The sequence below is a fragment of the Triturus cristatus genome, chromosome 3_1 (genome assembly GCF_964204655.1).
Source record: "Triturus cristatus chromosome 3_1, aTriCri1.1, whole genome shotgun sequence".
NCBI lineage: Eukaryota > Metazoa > Chordata > Amphibia > Caudata > Salamandridae > Triturus > Triturus cristatus.
The window spans coordinates 298,488,936-298,511,634 of record NC_140583.1 but is presented as its reverse complement, the minus strand read 5'-3'; the positions used below and the strand labels follow the sequence as shown (position 1 = coordinate 298,511,634).

The 22,699-nt window shown below is 46.6% G+C and overlaps 1 protein-coding gene across 15 annotated transcripts in view; it reads right to left on the bottom strand.

Moving 5' to 3' along the window:
* Positions 1–22,699, bottom strand: part of CELF6 (CUGBP Elav-like family member 6) — a 531,043-nt gene that overhangs the window by 22,545 nt on the left and 485,799 nt on the right. For 11 of the 15 annotated variants that reach the window (XM_085643931.1, XM_085643936.1, XM_085643932.1 and 8 more), the window contains one exon: positions 506–649. The exons of 2 other annotated variants lie outside the window; for them this stretch is intronic. In XM_085643931.1, the coding sequence (XP_085500057.1) occupies positions 506–649 (144 nt within the window). The remainder of the gene's footprint in view (positions 1–505; positions 650–22,699) is intronic. 2 more of the 15 variants (XM_085643939.1, XM_085643938.1) reach the window with 1 other exon arrangement.

The window sequence follows — 22,699 nt, the reverse complement described above, 5'->3', positions numbered from 1 at the left end:
GTCTATGATGTCACTCAGAAACCTGAGGTGAAACACATCCCCATACTTCACTTTTACCCATCTATAATTTTATGTTAGTATTGACTCCAAAATCATCTGCCACTGCTTTCATCTGCTATTCAGGGGCTGCAGAATGATGGGGGAGCCATTTATGACATAACACTTGTAACACCCATCCCCATCACTCTCTGTGACTTTCCCACCAGTAACTGTGCACCTTGCTTTACATCACTACTCTGACGGGCTCTCAGGGGACCCAGCCAGAGCAGCCTGGAATTGCATCATGACATAGCAAGTGTAGTGAACACGTTTTGCTACTCACTATTGCTACATCATAGCAGTGAACTACTGGTTTCAGCTTCCAGTCATTCACAATAATAGCTCCCTATGAAAGCCATGCTGAACAAGATCTTTATTCCTACTCTGCCTTACAAGCATTTAAAATGATTCTAACCTAGTAGAAGAACCCTGTAGCAGTTAAACAAAATGGGTCCTGGTTACTTACCAAAGCATTTACTTTGGTTGGTGGCACGGTCCACAAAGACCTTGGCAGAGATGACACTGCCAAAAGGTAAAAACATCTGCATGAGCTCCGCATCCCCGAACTCCTGGGGCAGGTGATAAATAAACAGGTTACAGCCTTCGGGACCTGAGGTGACACACATGCACACAACAAAGGACAGCCATCAATTACCAGACCTCACACAGCCCTGAACAAAACTCACATTTTTAGTTCAGATTTTCACATTGCTATCAATTAATTGTAATAGTTTCTCATCATCCTGTTCATATAGGCTCACTTTTAACCTCTACCATAAATTGGAAAGATTATTTAGTACATCATGCACGCTTAGACCATGGGTTCTCCCATTCCAACTAACTAATTTGAACTACTGTCATTATGTAGCAAAATCAGCATCAACTTTTGAAAGCCTTTACTTCAAATTCAGGACTGCAGCTATGTTCCCATTACTCAGGTGCTACCAGCCCCAATCCAGGTTAAACCATGGGTTCCGTAGCTAACCATGTACAAACAGGGGCGGCTCCTTTTTTAAGGCAGAGGAGCGTCGCCCCACTGCTATCAGAGCAGTTGAAAAGGGAAAAATACAATTATAATAACAACATTATTATCGTGTTATTTTTCGTTGCTGTGTGGAGAGGTTACGGCGGGGATGGTGGCACAGGGAAGAGGAGTGGTTCATGCACAATAAGTGCACAGGACTGCTTTGCCGGCCACCTTGAGCCGGCCAAACAGTCATGCGCACTTTGCATATTCCCCACCAGGCTGTAATACACAGTCTGGTGGGAAACATGCACAGGCTCCCTGTCCCCGTGTGAGTGATGAACTACGATGCTCAGACCAATCACAACGCTGCATTGCAGCGTTGTGATTGCCTTAGGGGAGCCAGGGTGCTTCCAGAACTTGTTAGCAATAAAGGAAAGACAGAGGCAGTCACAAGTAGGTAAGTGGTTTCTTTTTCTTAAACAATATCCCCCCCCCCGCACCCGTTCCCTACCAACCATCACTGTGTGCAAACCATGGACAGTCATGGCTGCCCCTCCCTAGCTTCTCCTGAAGCAACACTTCTAGGACAAATTAATTGATTGATTCTATGTCTAGGCTTGACACTGCATTTAAAGAAATCACAGCACTGATTTTGCAGCCTTTGGCTTTCATTTGACAGCCAAATTTTCACGACTGTGTTCTATTTTAGATGTTAAGGACCATTAGACTGTCTTCCTCATGACCCGGGCAGAGACAGGACAAATGCAAATATCGACACCAGGTGTCCATGCCAATCCAATGGCATGCTGTAGATTTCTCTGAGTAGACGCAATTCAGCTCATGGTCAGGGACGGACAGAGCGTTAGCATCTCTCGTCCAAGGTAGCACAGAATAAGACTGCTTTCACTGGAACCTCCCCGTTTATCTTGATATTATTTTGCCTACTGAGCATCCTAAATGCAATTGTGTAATGCAAATATAAATCTAAAGACTTGTTTGCATTTTTCATGTAAAACCCTTAGAATCACACAGTGGCTGTAGACAGAAGTTCCAACATAGTTCTTCTCGATTAAAAGGTCTATGTCAAATGTTCTTATACTAAGTTGTCTTGTTGATGTCTCTGGAATCCTTGGGACTTCTGGTTGATGATGTATGGTTAATCAAACACACAAAAGGTGATGGGAGGAATGCTTGGGGTAAGTATAAACCCTGGAAATCACTTGGGATAGCATTCCAACCCATAGTTCTTTTGCCCACCATTATACCTAAGCTTGGACCTGGCCATATGCAAATCAGTCTTGACCCTGCTCTAATGGGAATATTTCAGCCCGAACTGCCAGACCAGGTCCTTCCTAAACCAGAACACAAGCTACCCATGAGCGGTTTCTACCTGTTTGGGACTATTGAGTCAGGTGTAGCTTGGTTCCAGTGGCACACTGAGCACAGGACCCATGTCTGGGCATAACTTTGCCACTTAGGAAGGGGGACTTCAAACCCACAAAAGGTGATGGGAGGAATGCTTGCAATACGTTTAACCACTGGCAATTGACTGGGGTATCAGACTGGGAGATTAGTGGAAAGGTGCCTTTAATACCCAGTACTGACATTTTGAATATTTACTTAAGCTGTTTGGTCTGTGCAAAGATCCTGTAACATTTCAACTTTTTGTAAATAGCATTTTTAGAGCTGTGTTGGATATATATGTTGTCATACATTTTAAAAATGTTATTTGTTTGCAAAAGTTGAATTTGTTTTCGACCAGGTTATGGAAATGGTCTTTTGGGGTTTTAAGATACCTGACAAGGTACACCATATGGACATATGGACCAAGACATATTCAAGGTAGTACACGTGTGGCCATCCCTCAAGTCAGTGAAAGAGATTCAATGGTTTCTGGGGTTTGCCAATTTTTACCGGCATGTGTACAAGCATTCGCAGAGATTGTTAAACCTCTATCAAACTTCACACATCAGGGGGTCCTGTTTAATTGGGGGAGTAAACAAGAGACTTAAAAAGGCCTTCGCTGAACATCCTGATAATGAATTGCCCTTTATTCTGGAGACCAATGCTTCAGCATTTGCAATTGGACCGATTCTATTACAAAAAGATCCAAAACAGTGGCGGTACATCCAGTAGCAAATTTTCCTGAAGCCTTCAAAGCTGCTGAAATTAATTACACTATCTATGATAGAAAACTATTGGTTATTAAAGTCTCTTTATCCCATTGGCGACACTATTTGCAGGGAGCTCAGCATCTGATTACAATCTGGACCGATCATCTAAAAATCAATGAAGTGCATGGATCAAAGAAATCTCAAGTGCCATCTGTCTATCTTGCTGTTAACAGGAAAGACAAGTGAAGATGCAGAAATCCTCTTGATGAACGATATCAAACACATAGCAGAGTGGATTGTCCAAAGTACAACACACAGAAAACTAGCAAAAGAGCCTCTTTGGCACTAGTGAATGGTTTTCATTTAAGACCCGATATTGCAAGAAAAAATCCTAAATTGGGGCATGAATCCTCTGTTGCAGGGCACCCAGAGAGCCATCAAAAATAGCCCGCCAATTTCAGTGGTCTAAAATAGGAGGAGAGAGTGAGAAGTTTGTAAAGCAATGTGTCATCTGTGCAGAAGTCAAGGTGCCTGGAAGAAAACCAGTGGGACTGTTGCAGCCCTTGCCTACACCTCAAAATTCCCTGTGACAAATCTCGATGGACTTTATGACCAATTTGACTGCTTCAGAAGGAAAGCCTGTTTTGTGAATGGTAACTAACTATTTCACAAAGACGGGACATTTTATTCCTTTAGAAAAGATTCCCCAGTCCCCAAACTTGCATCAGTATTCTTCAAAGAAATATTCAGATTACATAGACTTCCAAATTTCATCATTACTAATAGAGGGTTTTATTTTATAGCTATATTTTGCAGAATGTTGCTTAAATAACACAGAGCAGTAGATTTCATGTCCATTAGCTACCATCCCCAAACAGACAGACCGACAAAATTGAATCGAACGCTTTAACAGAATTTAAGCTGTTTTAAATGAATAATTTGGAATAATAGGTACAATAGATTCCTATTGTGGATTTTTCCTACGATAATACATTGCACGTCTTAGTGATACTTCCTGGTTCTTTTTTATTCCACAGGGTGCATCCGAACATTTGGCCATCTACCTTTTCCTCCTCTACAGTCCCTTTTTGTACAATCTCTACCCTAAGATATACATAAGAACAAGTTCAGCATTAATCCATTTCAGAAGGACAAAAGCTCAGTATAACAGGTTTCCAGGCAGGAAACACAGTGCAGTATAGTGTTTAGTACAGGTGAGAAGGTATGGTTATCTAATAGTTACCTGTGCTTTCCAAGGTTCCATCACAATTTAAATCTAGATTTGTAGGATCCTTTCCCATTGTCAGACTAATAGGGAAATCTGCCATGGAATTAAGGTTACTTGATCAACGGAGGATACACCTTGTAGTTTGTAGTTTGCATATTTACAGTATAAAAAGCTACTTAATCTGCTCCGATACCACCCCTCCTCTAGCCCTTTCAGTGCTCATGACGGAATGGTTCCGTCATGAGCACAAGTGCTGCTGTGCTCATGACGGAACCATTCCGTCATGAGCACATGCTCAGAGAATCCCTCTGCTGCAGGCAGCAGAGGGATTTCCCTTTTTTATTTGCCTGGGGAGGTGTGGAAGAGCTCTCCCAAATTCCCCAAGCCTATGTTTAGATTTTGTTGCAATGACGATCTTGCGTATGGCGTGCAATCATCATTGAGAAAAAAACAAAACTGAAACTTAGTTTCAGTTTCAGTGTTTCAGTGCTCATGGGGCTATCTCAGACCCCGAGCACCGAAACACTTGGGAGAGGTATCGTTGGAAAGGGGAGATTCTCAAGTGAAGGGTACCCAACGGCACCCTTCGCTAGTGGATCCCTGCTTGGGGATCGCCCCAAGAAGGCAATGCCCAAGTAGGGATCCACCCACTAGCACCAGGGAGGGGGCAGTAGCCCCCAATCTGCCCCCCTGGGAGGGCAAGAAGCGCACTGGACACCAGGGATTTTTTTTGCATCATTTATTTTAGGGTGAGGGCTGCCCGAAACGGGCACGCCAATACCTCCACCCCTTGCCACCATTACAGCCTTTCTGAGATGGGGGCAGTAGCCCCCAATCTGCCCCCCTGGGGGGGCAGAAAGTCCACTTGATGCCAGGAATTTCTTTCTGCGCAATTTTTTTTAGGGTGGGGCTGCTCTAAACCCCAGCCACCATTACAGTCTTTCTGCCCCACCTGGGGGGCAGACAAAAAGCCCACTAGATGCCAGGGATATTTTGGGACAAATCTGAATTAGGGTGGGGGCTGCCCAAAAATGGGCATGCCAATGTCCCCACTACTCCCCCACAAAAATTACAGCCTTTCGGCCCTCCCTGGGGGGCAAAAAGCCCAGTAGACGCCAGGGATTTTTTTGGCAAATTTTAATTAGGGTGAGGGCATTGGCATGTCCGTTTGGGCAGCCCCCACCCTAATTAGCGCCCAATCTGCCCCGCCGGGAGAGGCAAAAAGCCCACTAGATGCCAGGGTTTTTTTGGGGGGCAAATTTGAATTAGGGTGGGGCTGCCCCAAAACGGGCATGCCCATGCCCCCACCCGCTCCCCCGCAAACATTACAGCCTTTCTGCCCCCCTGGTGGGCAGATTGGGCAGTAGCCCCCAATCTGCCCCCCGGGGGGGGCAAAACACCCAGTAGATGCCAGGGGTTTTTTGGGCAAATTTTAATTAGGGTGAGGGCATTGGCATGCCCGTTTTGGGCAGCCCCCACCCTAATTAAAATTTGCCCCAAAACTCCCTGGAGTCTAGTGGACTTACAGCCCCCCCGCCGGGGGGGCAATAAGCCCTCTAGACGCCAGGGTGTTTTGGGGGGCAAATTTGAATTAGAGTGGGGCAGCCCAAAACAGGCAGGCCCATGCCCCCACCCCCTCCCCCACAAACATTACAGCCCTCCTGAGCCCCCGGGGGGCAGATGGTGCAGTAGACCCCAATCTGCCCCCCCCGGGGGGGCAAAAAGCCCACTAGACGCCAGGAATTTTTTGGGGCAAATTTTTATTAGGGAGGGGGCATTGGTATGCCCGTTTTTGGCAACCCCCAAGCTAATTAAAATTTGCTCAAAAAAATCCCTGGTGTCTAGTAGGCTTTCTGCCCCCCGGGGGGCAGATGGGGGCATTAGCCCCAATCTGCATCCCGGGGGGGCAAAAAGCCCACTAGTCGCCAGGGATTTTTTTGGGGCAAATTTGAATTAGGGTGGGGGTTGCCAAAACAGGCATGCCCATGCCCCCACACCCTCCCCTGCAAAAATTGCAGATTTCCTGCCCCCCTGGGGAGCAGATGGGGCAATAGCCCCCAATCTGCCCCTCCCGGGGGGGCAAAAAGTCCACTAGATGCCAGGGATTTTTTTGAGAAATTTTTTATTAGTGTGGGGGCATTGGTATGCCCGTTTTTGGCAACCCCCACGCTAATTAATATTTGCTCAAAAAAATCCCTGGCATCTAGTAGGCTTTCTGCCCCCCCGGGGGGCAGATAAGGGCATTAGCCCCCATCTGCATCCCAGGGGGGGGGCAAATTGCCCACTAGTCGCCAGGGATTTTTTTTAGGCAAATTTGAATTAGGGTGGGGGCTGCCCAAAACAGACATGCCCATGCCCCCACCCCTTCCCCTGCAAAAATTACAGCCTTCCTGCACCCCCTGTAGGGCGGATGGGGGCATAAGCCCCCAATCTGCCCACTGGGGGGGCAAAAAGCACAGTAGACGCCAGGGATTTTTTTGGGCAAATTTTAATTAGGGTGGGGGCATTGGCATGCCCATTTTGGGCAGCCCCCACCCTAATTAAAATTTGCCCAAAAAACTCCTTGACGACTAGTGGACTTTCAGCCCCCCTGGGGGGCAGATGGGGGCATCAGCCCCCAATCTGCCCCGCCGGGGGGGCAATAAGCCCTCTAGACGCCAGAGTCTTTTTTAGGGCAAATTTGAATTAGAGTGGAGCAGCCCAAAACGGGCATACCCATGCCCCCACCCCCTCCCCCGCAAAAAATTGCAGCCTTCCTGCCCCCCCTGGGGAGCAGATGGGACAGTAGCCCCCAGTCTCCCCCCCCCGGGATCAAAAAGCCCACTAGACGCCAGGGATTTTTTTGGGAACATTTTAATTAGGGTGGGGGCATTGGCATGCCCGTTTTTGGCAACCCCCACCCTAATTAAAATTTGCTAAAAAAAATCTCTGGCATCTAGTAGGCTTCCTGCCCCCCCTGGGGGGCAGATGGGCGCATTAGCCCCCAATCTGCCCTGCTGGGGGGGGGCAAAAAGCCCACAAAACACCAGGTTTTTTTGGGGGGCATATTTGAATTAGAGTGGGGCTGCCCAAAACGTGCATGCCCATGCCCCCACCCCCTCCCCCACAAAAATTACAGGCTTCCTACCCCCCCCTGGTGGGCAGATGGGGCAGTAGCCCCCAATCTGCCCCCCCCCGAGAGTGCTAAAAGCCCACTAGACACCTGGGATTTCTTTGGGCAGATTTTAATTAGGGTGGGGGCTGCCCAAAACGTGCATGTCAATGCCACCACCCACAACAATTACAGGCTTTCTGCCCCCCCTGGGGGGAAGATGAGGCAATAGCCCCCAATCTGCCCCCCCCCCGGGGGGAAAAAAGCCCACTAGACCCCAACGATTACGCTGGCAAAGTGCCTAGCTGTAGTTTTTTAACCCTAGCTCTGCTGACACCTAGAGAACCCTACCAAACCCACACATTTCTGGAAACTAGACACCCAGGGGATTCCAGGTAGGAATGGCTTGCGTGGATCCCCCAACCTTTTCCTTACCCAGAATCCCCTGCAAACCTCAATTTTAGCTGAAAAAATCACTTTTTTCACACGTTTTTGTGTGGGAGATTTGTGGGCTGACACAAATTTCCTACCACCCAGCGTTCCCCCTGGTCTCCCGATAAAAATGGTGCCTCACTGGTGTGGGAGGCCCAAGTACCCGCAACAGGCAGGGGCCCAAAACGTATTGAGGTGACAACAAAATTGCCTATCACCAAACAACCTGGTTTTGCAAGGGCGGTTGCCTGGGTTTTTGGCCCCGTGCTCGGCGGCCATCTAGGGAATCCTACCAAACCCATGCATTTCTGAAAACTAGACACCCAAGGGATCCAGGGAGATATGGCTTGCGTGGATCCCCCAATGTTTCCTTACCCGGAATCCCCTGCAAACTCAATTTCAGCTGAAAAAATCACTTTTTTCACACGTTTTTGTGGGGGAAAGGTGTGGTATCACCGGGCTGACACAAATTTCCTACCACCCAGCGTTCCCCCTGGTCTCCTGGTAAAAATGGTGCTTCACTCGTGTGGGAGGCCCAAGTACCCGCAACAGGCCGGGGCTCAAAATTTATTGAGTCGACATCAAAATTGCCTATCACCAAACAACCTGGTTTTGCAAGGGCAGTTGCCTGGGTTTTTGGCCCCGTGCTCAGCGGCCATCTAGGGAAACCTACCAAACCCATGCATTTCTGAAAACTAGATACATGGGAGATTCCAGGGAGGTATGGCTTGCATGGATTCCCCAACGTTTCCTTACCCAGAATCCCCTGCAAACCTAAATTTTAGTTGAAAAAAATCACTTTTTTTCACACATTTTTGTGTGGGAAAGTTGTGGCATCACCGGGCTGACACAAATTTCCTACCACCCAGCGTTCCCCTGGGTCTCCCAATAAAAATGGTGCCTCACTCGTGTGGGAGGCCCAAGTACCCGCGACAGGCAGGGGCCCAAAACGTATTGAGGCGACATCAAAATTGCCTATCACCAAACAACCTGGTTTTGCAAGGGGGGTCACCTGGGTTTTTGGCCCCGTGCTCGGCGGCCATCTAGGGAAACCTACCAAACCGACACATTTCTGAAAACTAGACACTCAGGGGATTCCAGGGAGGTATGACTTGCGTGGATCCCCCAACATTTCCTTACCCAGAATCCCCTGCAAACCTCAATTTTAGCTGAAAGAATCACTTTTTTCACACATTTCTGTGGGGGAAAGTTGTGGCATCACCGGGCTGACACAAATTTCCTACCACCCAGCATTCCCCAGGGTCTCCCGATAAAAATGGTGCCTCACTTGTGTGGGAGGACCAAGTGCCCGCGACAGGCAAGGGCGCAAAACATTTTGTGATTGGCAATTTTGATGTTGCCTCAATACGTTTTGGGCCCTTGCCTGTTGCGGGTACTTGGGCCTCCCACATGAGTGAGGCACCGTTTTTATCGGGAACGCTGGGTGGTAGGAAATTTGTGTCAGCCCGGTGATGCCACAACTTTCCCACACAAAAAAAGGGGTTTTTTCAGCTAAAATTGAGGTTTGCAGTGGATTCTGGGTAAGGAAACGTTGGGGATCCACGCAAGTCATACCTCCCTGGAATCCCCTGAGTGTCTAGTTTTCAGAAATGTGTGGGTTTGGTAGGTTTCCCTAGGTAACGGCAAAGCTAGTGTTCAAAAACTACAGATAGGCACTTTGCCAAAAAAGGGTCATTTTTCACTGCGAAATTGAGATGTGTCCACATTGCGTTTTGCTCCGTTTCCTGTCGCGGGCACTAGGCCGACCCACACAAGTGAGGTACCATTTTTCTCGGAAAACTTTGGGGAACACGGGGTGGGTGGTAATTTGTGGATCCACGAGGATTACAGAACTCTCCACCACAGAAATGTGGGCAAAATGTGGTGTTTTTGACAATTTTTTAGGTTTGCAAGGGATTCTGGGTAACAAACCGGGTGGGAGGCAGTCAAGTCACCCCATCCTGGATTTCCCTGGGTGTCTAGTTTTCAAAAAGGTATAGGTTTGCTAGGTTTCCCTAGGTGCCGGCAGAGCTATGGTTCAAAAACTACAGCTAGGCACTTTGCCAAAAAAGGGTCATTTTTCATTGCGAAATTGAGGTGTGTCCACGTCGCGTTTTGCGCCGTACCCTGTCGCGGGCACTAGGCCGACCCACACAAGTGAGGTACCATTTTTCTTGGAAGACTTTGGGGAACACGGGGTGGGTGGAAATTTGAGGATCCACACGGATTGCAGAACTTTCCACCATAGAAATGTGGGCAAAATGTGTTTTGTTTGACAATATTTTAGGTTTGCAAGGGATTCTGGGTAACAGAACCTAGTGGGAGGCAGTAAAGTCACCCCATCCTGGATTCCCCTGGGTGTCTAGTTTTCAAAAATGTACAGGTTTGCTAGGTTTCCCTAGGTGCCGGCAGAGCAATGGTTAAAAAACTACAGCTAGGCACTTTGCCAAAAAAGGGTCATTTTTCACTGCGAAATTGAGGTGTGTCCACGTTGCGTTTTGTGCCGTTTCCTGTTGCGGGTACTAGGCCAACCCACACAAGTGAGGTACCATTTTTCTCGGAAGACTTTAGGGAACGCGGGGTGGGTGGAAATTTGTGGATCCACGCAAATTCCAGAACTTTCCACCACAGAAATATGGGGAAAATGTTTTTTTGGGGATAATTTTTTAGGTTTGCAAGGGATTCTGGGTAACAGAACCTGGTGGGAGGCAGTCAAGTCACCCCATCCTGGATTTCCCTGGGTGTCTAGTTTTCAAAAATGTATAGGTTTGCTAGGTTTCCCTAGGTGCCGGCAGAGCAATTGTTAAAAAACTACAGCTAGGCACTTTGCCAAAAAAGGGTCATTTTTCACTGCGAAATTGAGGTGTGTCCACGTTGCGTTTTGTGCCATTTCCTGTTGCGGGTACTAGGCCAACCCACACAAGTGAGGTGCCATTTTTCTCGGAAGACTTTAGGGAACGCGGGGTGGGTGGAAATTTGTGGATCCACGCAGATTCCAGAACTTTCCACCACAGAAATATGGGGAAAAGGTTTTTTTTGGGATAATTTTTTAGGTTTGCAAGGGATTCTGGGTAATAGAACCTGGTGGGAGGCAGTCAAGTCACCCCATCCTGGATTTCCCTGGGTGTCTAGTTTTCAAAAATGTATAGGTTTGCTAGGTTTCCCTAGGTGCCTGCAGAGCTAAGGTTAAAAACTACAGCTAGTCACTTTGCAAAAAAAGGGTCATTTTCCATTGTGAAAATGTGGTGTGCTCACACAAGTGAGGTACCATTTTTATCGGGAGACTTAGGGTAATTCGGATTTGTAAAGCAACTGTTATTACCTATTGACTTTCGATGCATTTCTGCCTTCCAAAAGAAAGACATTGTGTAAAAAGAAGTCATTTTGAAAAATGACCGATAATTCTCAAGCTTGTATGAGTATTCCCAATTTCGAAAATGTGCAAATATCTACTGTTTCTAAACTCTATAATTTGTTCCCATTTCAGAAATACATAGCTGTCTCTCATACCGATTTTTCCATGTATACATTTTCCCATAATATTTGCTATATACCCAGTACATAATAAAAAGCCATTGCAAATTGCTGCTCAGTTTTTGACTCTGGGTTCGTCGGGTTATTAGTGAACCTACAAGTCCTATATATCCCCACAACCAGAAAGGTCCAGCTGATGTAATGGTATATTGTTTTCAAAGAGCTGTCATAATTAGAAGAAGTTACAGGTGAAAACGTTGACAGAAAAGGCTGTTTTTTTCAACTTATTTTCAATTTTTCCTATATTTAACTGTTAGTTTCTATAAAGAAACCTTGAAGGATCTACACAAATGACCCCTTGCTGAATTCAACATTTTGTCTGCTTTTCTAAAATGTATAGCTTTTCAGGATCCATTATTGCTTTCATACCCATTTCTACCATAAACTGGAAGGAGGTTGAAAGCACAAAAAATAGCAGAAATAGGCTATGTCCCAGAAAAATGCCAAAACTGCGTAAAAAATGTTGGTTTTCTGACAAAAGTCTGTCATTCCCTAAAATCTGGGAAAATGGTGATTTCAGCACCACAAACCCTTTTTTGATACCATTGGCAGGGAAAAACCCAGATGCTTTCATTTGCAGCCCTTTTTTCCCATTTTTCCCCCAAAACCCAAAATTTAGCTGTATTTTGGCTAATTTCTGGGACCCCTCCAGGGGAATCCACAAACAATGGGTACCTTTAGAATGCCCATGATGTTGTAAGAAAAGGACGCAAATTTGGCATGGATACCTTATGTGATCAAAAAGGTGACAGGGGCCTAAGCGCGCACTACCCAAAATAGCCAAAAAAAGGCTTAGCACGGGGGGGGAGGGGTGAGGGGAAGGCCTAGCCGCGAAGGGGCTAGTGGATGGAACACCTGAGTAAAAAGTAGAGGAACTATTACATTTAAAATAACATGAAGGACAATTACAACATCTGGTAGCATGGAAGCGATATGGTATACTCCTGCAAACCAGCAGGCTTGGTCCATGCCCCGAGATTAGAAAGACTGTTTCATAAAATGTTTCCCAATAAAGCTAGGCATAAAAGGAGCAGAGGGTGACTATAGGAGGGAGTACGGTCAGGTTTTGTGGAAAGACACCATACAAGAGAGTAAAGGACATATCAAATGGAGGAGATGGAAATGGGGCAATGGGGACTACAGTCATAGAGGACAAAAGCTTCCAGGGAAGCCTGATCCATCAGAGGATCAGCAATTGCCTTCCAGGTCAGAGGGGGCACCGCAACATCGTCTAGCAACATTGGTTGTTTAAAACTCCTTCCCATGATGATTCAGTTTGCACCCGTAATTGCTTTGCCAGTTCCCTCGGTCTCCCTTCTCCTGTCTACTGAGCCATGTATTTGTTTTGGACAGATCTTGGCATTTTGACTCAGCTACTGTTTTTTGACCTTCGTACAGTTATTTCCTGTGATTTGGCTTAGCTTGTGAGGAACCTGCTTTAGACCGGGCTTTCAGATTTCCCTTTTTGATTTGGCAACTAAAATACGGCTTTCTGTGGAAGTGGAGTGCCACTTGTCTTCAGTTCTTGGGCAAGTTTCTCAGCTTTCACCTAAAACTGGGTATTCCATGTCAAGTATTTCTACAGCACTAACCCGTGGCAGGGACTCTTCTTTCATTATCTGATACTCACTGCCTCCTGTTTCCTTTCCTGACAGTGAGTCGTACTGTGCCAGTGTGACAATGTGCCAGCCTCAATTCCACTTTTTAGAATTAGGTGTTCCCTTCTTCCTGGACCGTGATATAGGAAACAGGAAAACATTGATTGAGAGAAGGCCGGATTAAACTTGCTGTCCTTCCATCTGAGTTCCCAGGTTCATGCTCCAATTCTGCCTACATATCTTATTACTTTTACTGGATGCTGAGGTAACAGCATTAATTTAACATGGGAACAACTGGTGAGGTAACAGCATTAATTTAACATGGGAACAACTGGTACTACTCGTACTTCAACCTCGGATGAAGTCGGCAGAGATCCTTCCAACATACAAGATAATTAGTACTAGACTTGTGGTCAAGTGATTTGGCCAAAACCTAGGCAAGTGATTTGGCAAAACCCAGTTAATCACAAAGAAACTGGGGATATACCCATAGTTAAAAAGTATTGATTACCATTTGTGCTATCAACGATTTCAGAACAGTTATTGGAGGGTTACGTTATCAGACTGCAGATAATCTTTTGTAGCTGTCATTGAAATGCCCAAGGCACCCTGATGGTAATTGGTTCCTCTTACCCATGGATAGTCTTCAAGGTTGGGGTGCTCTATCTTTCGAGTAACTTTCCTTAACTCAAATCTTTAAGAGGCACATTATGATGGTTCTAGCGCAGATCCTGAAATGACTAACAATATGCTCAATTTTCTAGCCATTATACAGGTCAACTAAGAGACCTGTTTGAAGAAGACAGAGTGTAGCTTAAAGCTGGAATGCAGGGCTGGGTGTAAAAGGACCCTCCAGCTCTTTCTGGTGAAAATACTAAACTTTATTTGTTTTCCCAGATAGCCACTGATTCTCACTAATAGAAGCAAAACGTAAACATTCTAACCACCTGGGCCTGATTTAGAGTTTGGAGAATGGTTGACTTATTCTTCCTCCCTCCCTTCACTGTGTCGTCAGCGCCAGGATGCCCGTAGGGTTGCAGTGCGCTCTATAAATATTTTATACATACATACATACATACATCACAGGTGCATTATTTCCTAAGGCACTTGTATTATGGCAGAGGGGATATCTGTCATGTTTGTGATGGAGTAATTTGTTGCCTGAATCTAACTCGGGCCCCTGGTTTCAAGGTGGGTGAACAACTGTGTAAATGGCATTTAGATGATGGAAAGCACAGAGCATGTGGTTCATAGGACGTGCTAAGAAGCGGGAAATATTCAAATGAGGAGCACTTATGCATTTTATCTATTAGTTGAGGCCTATATTTTTATATAGGCTATAGTACTAAGAAGTGCTAGGTATATATGTTAATAGACAAACCTATATTAAATGTATAGAAGAGTATGTGTTAATAGGCAAACCTATGTTAAATGTATAAAAGAGATATAAACTTTCAAAAACATTTCCTTGCATAGCTTATCTTTTCTATCATCATTTCAATTATTTTATAATAAAATCACACTCATTTATGGGGTACTCAGTATACTATTCAGTAAAAAGCAAGTCCAAAAAGGGATAGGAAAAAAAAGATTAAAAAGTCAGGTGTCACATCTATGATGTGCAGCAAACACAAAAAGTGAAAGATTCTGGGTGCACGTAAGATCAAAACAGACCATGATACTAGCACCCACTAACATTGCAGATCCTGACAAGACTCTGAGTAATAACATGTTCTAATCTTGTGCACACTTTTAGAGGATCTTTGACAGTGCCTATTGACTGCATGCAGAACCAAATGCAATAAGGTTATCAGCTGACTTCATAGCATTAGTGACACCATGCTCAGTACAGGACTTTCATTCAAAAGCTCGGTGTATTCTTGGAGCTGTAGCCCTGGCTCACCTCAATTAAAACAATTAGGCAAAGGTCTAACATTACAATGGCATTGTAGAAGGCAAATATAATTAAACTATAGTGCCCTTGATGACATGGTATCCTTAAACCACAGGAACTGCAACGATTTGTCCAACATTAGTATTAAAAGATGGCTGCCAAGTACGTGCCTGAAGTGATATATATATGTCAGCATATTCAAGCATCATCCTGCAACATTTTGAGCTACCTACTTAAGTTTCATGGAACTTCACACGGACTGAAAAAAGGTCCATGAGAAAGACATATTTCACTGCAAGTTTGAAATTATCTACCATGCTACCATAGTAACAGAATCTATATTTGAAATGCAAGCTGTAGATTGGACTGACGTCTATCTTTGGATGAGTAGTATTTTTAAGGAATCAATGATCATCATAAGAAAACTCTACTAGCGGGCGTGGCTTGGAGCGTCAAGATGGGCGTCGCACTCTAAGAGTGCTCTGGACCCCTCCGTCTTCCGCTCCTGCACTCGCTGCCATCAGCATTCATTCACCCCGTCAACCTGCCGCCTGAATCCTGCCACAACTTATGCCAGTTACTGGAGGCGGAAAACGGTGACCCTGGGAGCAGTGGCCGGCCTCGCATCCAGATCTCCCGGCCGCGCCGCACTCAGGATGACGGCACCCACTCCCTGCGCTTTACTGTTGTGGCTAATGCCTGGACACTGAGACCAGTTTCGGGACGACCAGCTGACGGGCCGAACACCAAGCGACCTACCCGCTGTGGGCGAGGTGCCGAGTTGTGGCATGATCCAGCTCCGCACAATCAAACAAGAACAGCTTTGGCCTCCACCGGGAATTTCCATCCCCCTATGGGGCTGGGGGCTCGAACAGGCTGATGGAGGAACGCCCCCTGAGATTGAACGCGCTGGATCGCCCCTCCAAGGCCCGATCCGAGGACGCCCGGATGAGGTCGCCCAAGCCAAGCAACAGACGCACACGCTCACGCAAGCGACGAGGAACACGCCGGGCCAGATCGGAATCACCCTTGGGTCCTGGACTGCATTTGAAAATGCAGGAGCCTACGCACGACCCCCACTCCTCTTGGCGAGCTGATGCTACAGGCGGTTCAGACCCTGGAAGCGCCTCGCCTCGAGCCTCTCCGGTGAACTTGGCGGAATCGGACCTCTCTTGGAGTCCAACACTCCTTGAAGGATAACTTTGCGCAGTGGGGGACTGCCTGAAACATAAGACATGGCTTGTTCCTGCTAGCCGTGTCTACCGCAATTCCACTTCTTCTGATTGCTGTGATACAATATGCTTTATGGGAGGAGGGGTCCTACACGAATCTCCACACCCAAGTGTTTTAGTTTGGTATTTTGCATTGGTTGTTAGGGTCGACAGATGCTTCCGTTCCCGAAGTATAGGGTGGGGGGGATAAGGAAGGGAGGGGGGACCTTTGTCCCGGTTTCTTGTTAGTACACCTTGTTGACCACACTAGCACTCTTCTTCAGCAGCACGACACTCGCACACACAGCCCAAATCGCAGGGACTCACCTGTAGTCTACGACTTGCGCGCAGGGCAATGCATCCCGCGCTTCGCTCACCTGCCACGGGTCCTCTCTGCATTTCCACCCACCATGACAGACACACGTAACGACAGGGGCCTGCTCCGTATAATATTGTGGAATGTTAATGGATTACTGGATAGATTTAAAAGGACAGCAGTCCTACGGAACACGCAGCGCCATACAGCTGACATACTACTACTCCAAGAGATTAATCTCCTAGGTAACAACTGTCCCTTTCTGGTGAGATACGGCAATGACAGAGTTTGGCATTCAGGGTTCAATCGGGGGTTAAGAGGCGTGGCAAACCTTTTGTGGCGCAATCTTCCTTTTGTACTTACCAAAGCCACTAACGATCCCCCGGGATGCTTTGTAGCCCTGAGAGGAACCATAGGAGGCCTTCCCCTCAATTTAATATCTGTATACTCCCCGCCATCACTGCTTGATCCTATCCTCAAATGCACCGCAGACCTCATCGCCTCTCTGCCCTCCGAGATGACAATAATTGGAGGTGACTTTAACGCAGTAATGCAACCGGCCCTTGATACCGCGAATACCCCATATGCCACAAGATCCACCCACGCCAAGCTCCTGGCAAACTGAGCAAACACCCTTGGAGTCTGTGATGCCTGGAGGGTCTGGCACCCCCAGAGCAAACAATTCACACATACATCTGCCACGCACCACACACATGCGCGACTTGATTAGACCTCTATGCCCGCCTTCGACTGTCAGAAAATTAGAGACATCACTACCTTCCTAGGGGTATATCTGACCATTCGCCCATGTTTATAGCAGTGGGAGACCCCCCGGACATGCTGCGCCTGATATGGAGGGTGGACGCCTGGTTCCTCCAAGACAAGGATTTTAAGAAATCTGTAGGACAAGAACTCAAGCAATACTTTCTCACTAGCCAAGATTCCGTCTTTTCCCCGGGCACTCTGTGGGAAGCAGGCAAGGCCACCATTCGCGGTTTTGCCAAAGGCCAGCTTAAGTTCAAGACTCTTTGGACAGGCCCCCGGCCTCAGTTTAAACCCAGCCAAATCCGTCCTGGTTTCTCTCCATGTCTCGAGAGACTGCTTCGATTGGCAGTCCACAATACCCATTAGGAGGCAATCCTTTAAATACCTTGGAATCTGGGTGGCCATGCTTCCTGACCTTGCGTGGTCGCTTAAGGTGACCCCATTGGTGAAGAGAGCCCGATCTGATGGCAGACGCTACCGCTGAACCCTCTCGGAAGAGTTGCTCTCTTCAAAATGACGACACTGCCCAGATTTTTATAAAAAATTCAAAACACACCCTTTTGTTTCCCACAAACTTGGTTTAAAGAACTAGATAGCCTGGCCACCAAATTCCTGTGGAACGGCCAGAGACCTCGTTTGGCCCTGTCCCAATGCCGGATCCCATCCTTCGATGGAGGAATGGGCATGACTAACCTATACCTGTATTATTTGGCTACCCGCCTACTTACGATACACAATTGGTTCAATGGAGGCTGGTCGGATCCAGCATACAGGGTGGAAGTGAGTATCTTGGGCCTACCCAGGATCCAGGAGATGATGTATGTGGGGCCTATCTCTAGATCTTTGCCAGTGGTGACACAGGGGTTCTCCTGGCTTGGTGCGCCTCCTTGTGCCATACCCTATGGTCGAACAAGCTAACCCAATACACACCGCTCTGGCAAGGCTCCTGGTTGCAGGAGGTCAGCAGCCTAGAAGGATTCAGAGCTTGGGACCTCATTGGCATCTCGCAACTTGGAGACGTATGGGGAGGTGACCACAAGCGTACTTTTAAAGACCTACTAACCCAATACTCCCTGCACTCCTCTCAGTTTTACAGGTATCTGTAGTTGTGCCATGCCCTCCACAACCAAAAACCAAATGGCACCTCACTGCCGGAATATAGTCCACCCGAGGCGCAGACCATGACAGGTAATTTGGGGAAGGGAGGGATTTCCTGTATCTACCGATCCTTAACAAATAACACCCCCAACACGTTGGACCGACTTAGGGATCAATGGGAGGGATAGGTCGGGCCTCTGGAGGAATAAGACTGGAGAGACTCACTGATGGCACCCAAAACAGCCACCACTTCCGCTAGACTCTGTTTGGTCCAGCTATACTACTTACACACCGCGTACCTAACACCAAAACGCCTCCACAACACAGGGCTAAGACCCAATGCATCATGCTCACGCTGCAATCAGGACCAAGCAGATTTCTTTCACATGGTATGGAGCTGCTCCGTCATCACATGATACTGGGACTCCATAGAGAAGGAGCTCACAGAAGTTCTTGGCTGGGAGGTCCTGCATTTAACTATGCTCCTGGGAATCACTGATGGGCTGCACTGGTCTAGAGCCGACAAATTGTTTTTAAACACAGCCATGATGGTGGCCAAGAGAGACATTGCGGCCAACTGGCTGAATCCTGCCTACCCCATAGAGGGGTAGATTGGTGCGCAGCACAGGACAGACCTATGTATGAGGTGAGAGGGTGCCCGGCAAAGTATCACAAAGTCTGGGGCAAATGATTGGGGCCACTAGAATAATAATACCTCATTCACGGGATTGTGAGGTATGTGCGAGTCTCTGTTTTGTTTTCCTCTTTATAGTTGTGTACTGCGGGGGCCTTCTCTGTATGGCTACCATGACAATGCCTTATAATTGCTGCGAAATGCTGTATTTGATGTCTGCTGTTTTTTTCCCTGTTTTAGAAACCAATAAAGTTGATTATAAAAAAAAAGCATAACTCCATGAGTCATCCGGTATGGTAGTATCATTATTCATGCTGCTTCTGGAATACTATGTTGGTAATTACATTGGTTCCACCTAATATTGATTCTAATATACTCCAAACAAGACTGATCCACATCTACAATGCAAAGTAGCTAGGGAAGGCAATGCTTGGCTTGTGAATGAGGAAGTACTGGTCTGCTTAATGGTCGGCTTGAGTGAAAGCACGTTTGGGTTCCTCCCACTGGATAACTGTGGCAGGGAATCGGACCACTGGCTACTAAATGCCCCTTACACCACAACCACAATGTCTGCCTATATTATGCCATTACTTACTCACACAAGAGAATTATCTAATGCTAAACGTTAATCAAAGGAAAATTACAGTCTTAATCTTAGGTTCTTTGAAGAGCACAGCAGTGCTCTCATTTTTCAAAGACCCATGCATGTTTAGCTCATCCAGGGATGTTATTTCTCTACATATTTGTACTTGTATAGTGAGAAAAGCAGCACCACAGGTTCCATAACGCACAGAAACAAATCCAGAGTGAAAGAGCTTCTTATTCTTTTCATTGTTGGAGCTGGCCCTTTTTGCAGCATTATCCCCAAACGCTTTGCCTTCCTCCTGTATTTCTTTGACGCTCTTTTTGATGGCTTTAGTATTCTGGGCACCTTACCAATGCTATTCAGTGCTAAAGTGCATGGGCTCTCTCCTGTAAACATGGTATAGTTGGCTTACACCTGTTTGGCATATTTAATTAACCTGCAAGTCTCTTGTACAGTCGTATTCTATATAGCCAGGGCCTGTAAACCAAATGCTACTAGTGGGCCTGGAGCACTGCTTGCTCCACCCCCAGAAGTAGCCTTTCAAACCTTTCTCAGGTCTGCCACTGCAGGGTCTGCGTGTACAGTTTACTGCCACAATGACCTGCCATTTAAAGTTACTTGCCAAGCCTGAAACTCCCCTTTTACTACATAAAGGCCGCCCCGAGGTAGGCCATAGGTAGCCATATGGGCAGAGTGCTGTGTAGGTAAAAGGTAGGATACGTGCCTTTACTGTGAGGCATTTCCTGGTAGCGAAAAACACCCTATTTCGTTTTTCACTACAGTGACTGCTGCTCCTCTCATAGGTTAGCACTGGAATTCCCTTATATGTTTGCATATATTGTATATATTGAAGTGCCAACGCTACAGTCAAAACTGAGTGGAGCTCCCTGAGTGTTGACTTTAGTATTGACACTACAGTCAACACTGAGGGTAGTGCAACTTGTGAACTGCATGTACCATGATGCAAAGGAGCAAACGTTTCTGGGATATGATGTAGTGTCCAGCCCCTCCCTTTTCCCTACCATTATTCACATTCCTAATGTTGCTTTTTGTAAAAATTGCATTCTGGCCCATTGATTACACTTCATCCGGCCTGAGCCAGAGAGTACAGCTTAAGCCGGGTAGTATGGCCCGGGTGCAGAGAGTACGGCCCAAGCCAGAGATTCTGGCCCAACGGCGGGCATAAAGATGCGACTCGTAAATGACCTCTGTGAATACCAAAAGTCGTAAAGTTAGACTTTTGTTTCAGATTGCCTTTGTGAATCGGGCCTTTTAAGTATAATTACAGGGGCTCTGATCCTGTGATTTCAGACACTGCGTAGGACTCATAATCAGATGCTGCTGGCTCTACAGACTGCACCTTGCCAGAAGGAAATGTTATGCTGCTAGTAAAAACCGCCATTAGACTCCCTTGTTTTGTATGCTTACCTGTGGCCTGCTGGGCTGCAAGAAGGACTGCCTCTTTGCCTACAAGGACTCTGTGTGCTGGCCCACTGCCTACATTCCTGCTTGTGTTCCCCCTATGATCTCCCAGAGCTTGGTGGCCTGCCTTGTGCCTGTAACAGAAGGCAGCCCATGGGGGGTGCTGAATAGTGATTTGTCATAGGAAACGGATCAGTTTGTTCTTTGGCGCTCCTGTGCGGCCCGGCACTGTGCCGTGATGACAGCAGAGAGGGTCCCGGGGACACGAGGGCTGCCCTGATCACCCAAGGTGCTGTGCCTCGAGGCGGAATACGGCAAAGTCTCCCTTTGGCGTCAGCTGCGGGAGGATGCCCCTCCGTTGTGCTCACTCACACCTTTCGGGCCCGCAAGCACCACAATTGCTGTCGCTGGTCCTGAAGGACCCAGGCTGTCACGCCTGTTTCTCCATCTGGAGCCGCAGAGCCAGAGGGCTCCTTGCCCAAAATCATAATTTCCCTAGTGGGAACAGCAACATTTTGGGCACCAATATGGAGATTGAGTGTACTGGTCGCATTTAGAAAGCAGCTTACGAATTACCACATATCCCATAATTGGCAGGCAGGTGTGAGGGTGCCCACGAGTCTCGTAACAAAGTTACCATATACCATGTAGCAGAGTACAGTTGCACTGCCCCCTAGATGCTAGGAGAGTATTTGGCGATCTATGCGCTTATGGCAATTTATGGCAATCTGTGATGACTTACGTGCACTCATAAGGGGACTTGTGATACTGGGGATTTGTACTGATTCTGGTGATTTTACCATCTGCTGCAGTGTAGGCTCTGAGATTGATGTATGTCGTTTTTATGCACTATACAGGATAATGAGTACTATTTCAGGGGGGTGTCTAATATGCACAGCATTGTTTTCTTTCATGATGTTTTGCAGTATAAGAGACATTCTTCGATTGCACACATTATGATGTTTATGACAATTGTCTAGTTGGCAAAGTGATTAGTGATTTAAGATGTTTTGGTCTATGATTTATGTGTAATATAGTTTATATTTTTATATAATGTTGTGTGGCATCTCTTTTGTGGTGTATTTATTGTGTTACTGGTGTGAGTATGTTGCACAAACAATTTACACATTGCCTCTGGGATAAGCCTGACTGCTTGACCCAAGCTACCAAGGGGATGAGCAGGTGTTATCTTGGGTGTTTGAATCTCCTTGCCCTGACTAGAGTGGTGGGTTCTGCTGGCTTAGGTGCATACCGTAGACAACCAGAAACCACATTTCTAACACTCATGGATTTGGGAAACGTGACAGCTTTGGCAATGTCTGTTTCAGACACAGCCACTGAAGTTCAGAAATGACTGTAGTTACAAAAACAGGATGAGTTGTATCTGCAGGTGATGGGGCAAGATTAGGCAACTATGCAAGGTAATGGGGTGAGATATGTCTCCCAAATAAATGTATGAAGCAGCATGTTTTGCATGCAAGATGAAGGGGAATCGAATATCTCAGGCCCACAAGATGATGCAGAAAGGTGTGTTTTACATAGAAATAGAAGAGAGCAACATGTATCTCAAACACAAGGGGTTCGGGCACCCTTTGCACAACGGGTAGAGGTAACAAGATGTATTGTATACATCAGTTGATCGGCAGATTAACTACGCAAAGTAATTAGTCAACTATGAAAGGTGATGGGGCAAGATTCCATAACTACACAAAATAATGGGTTAAGGATTTTCAATTACAATAGGTAACAGTGGATGATTAGTCAGTCACA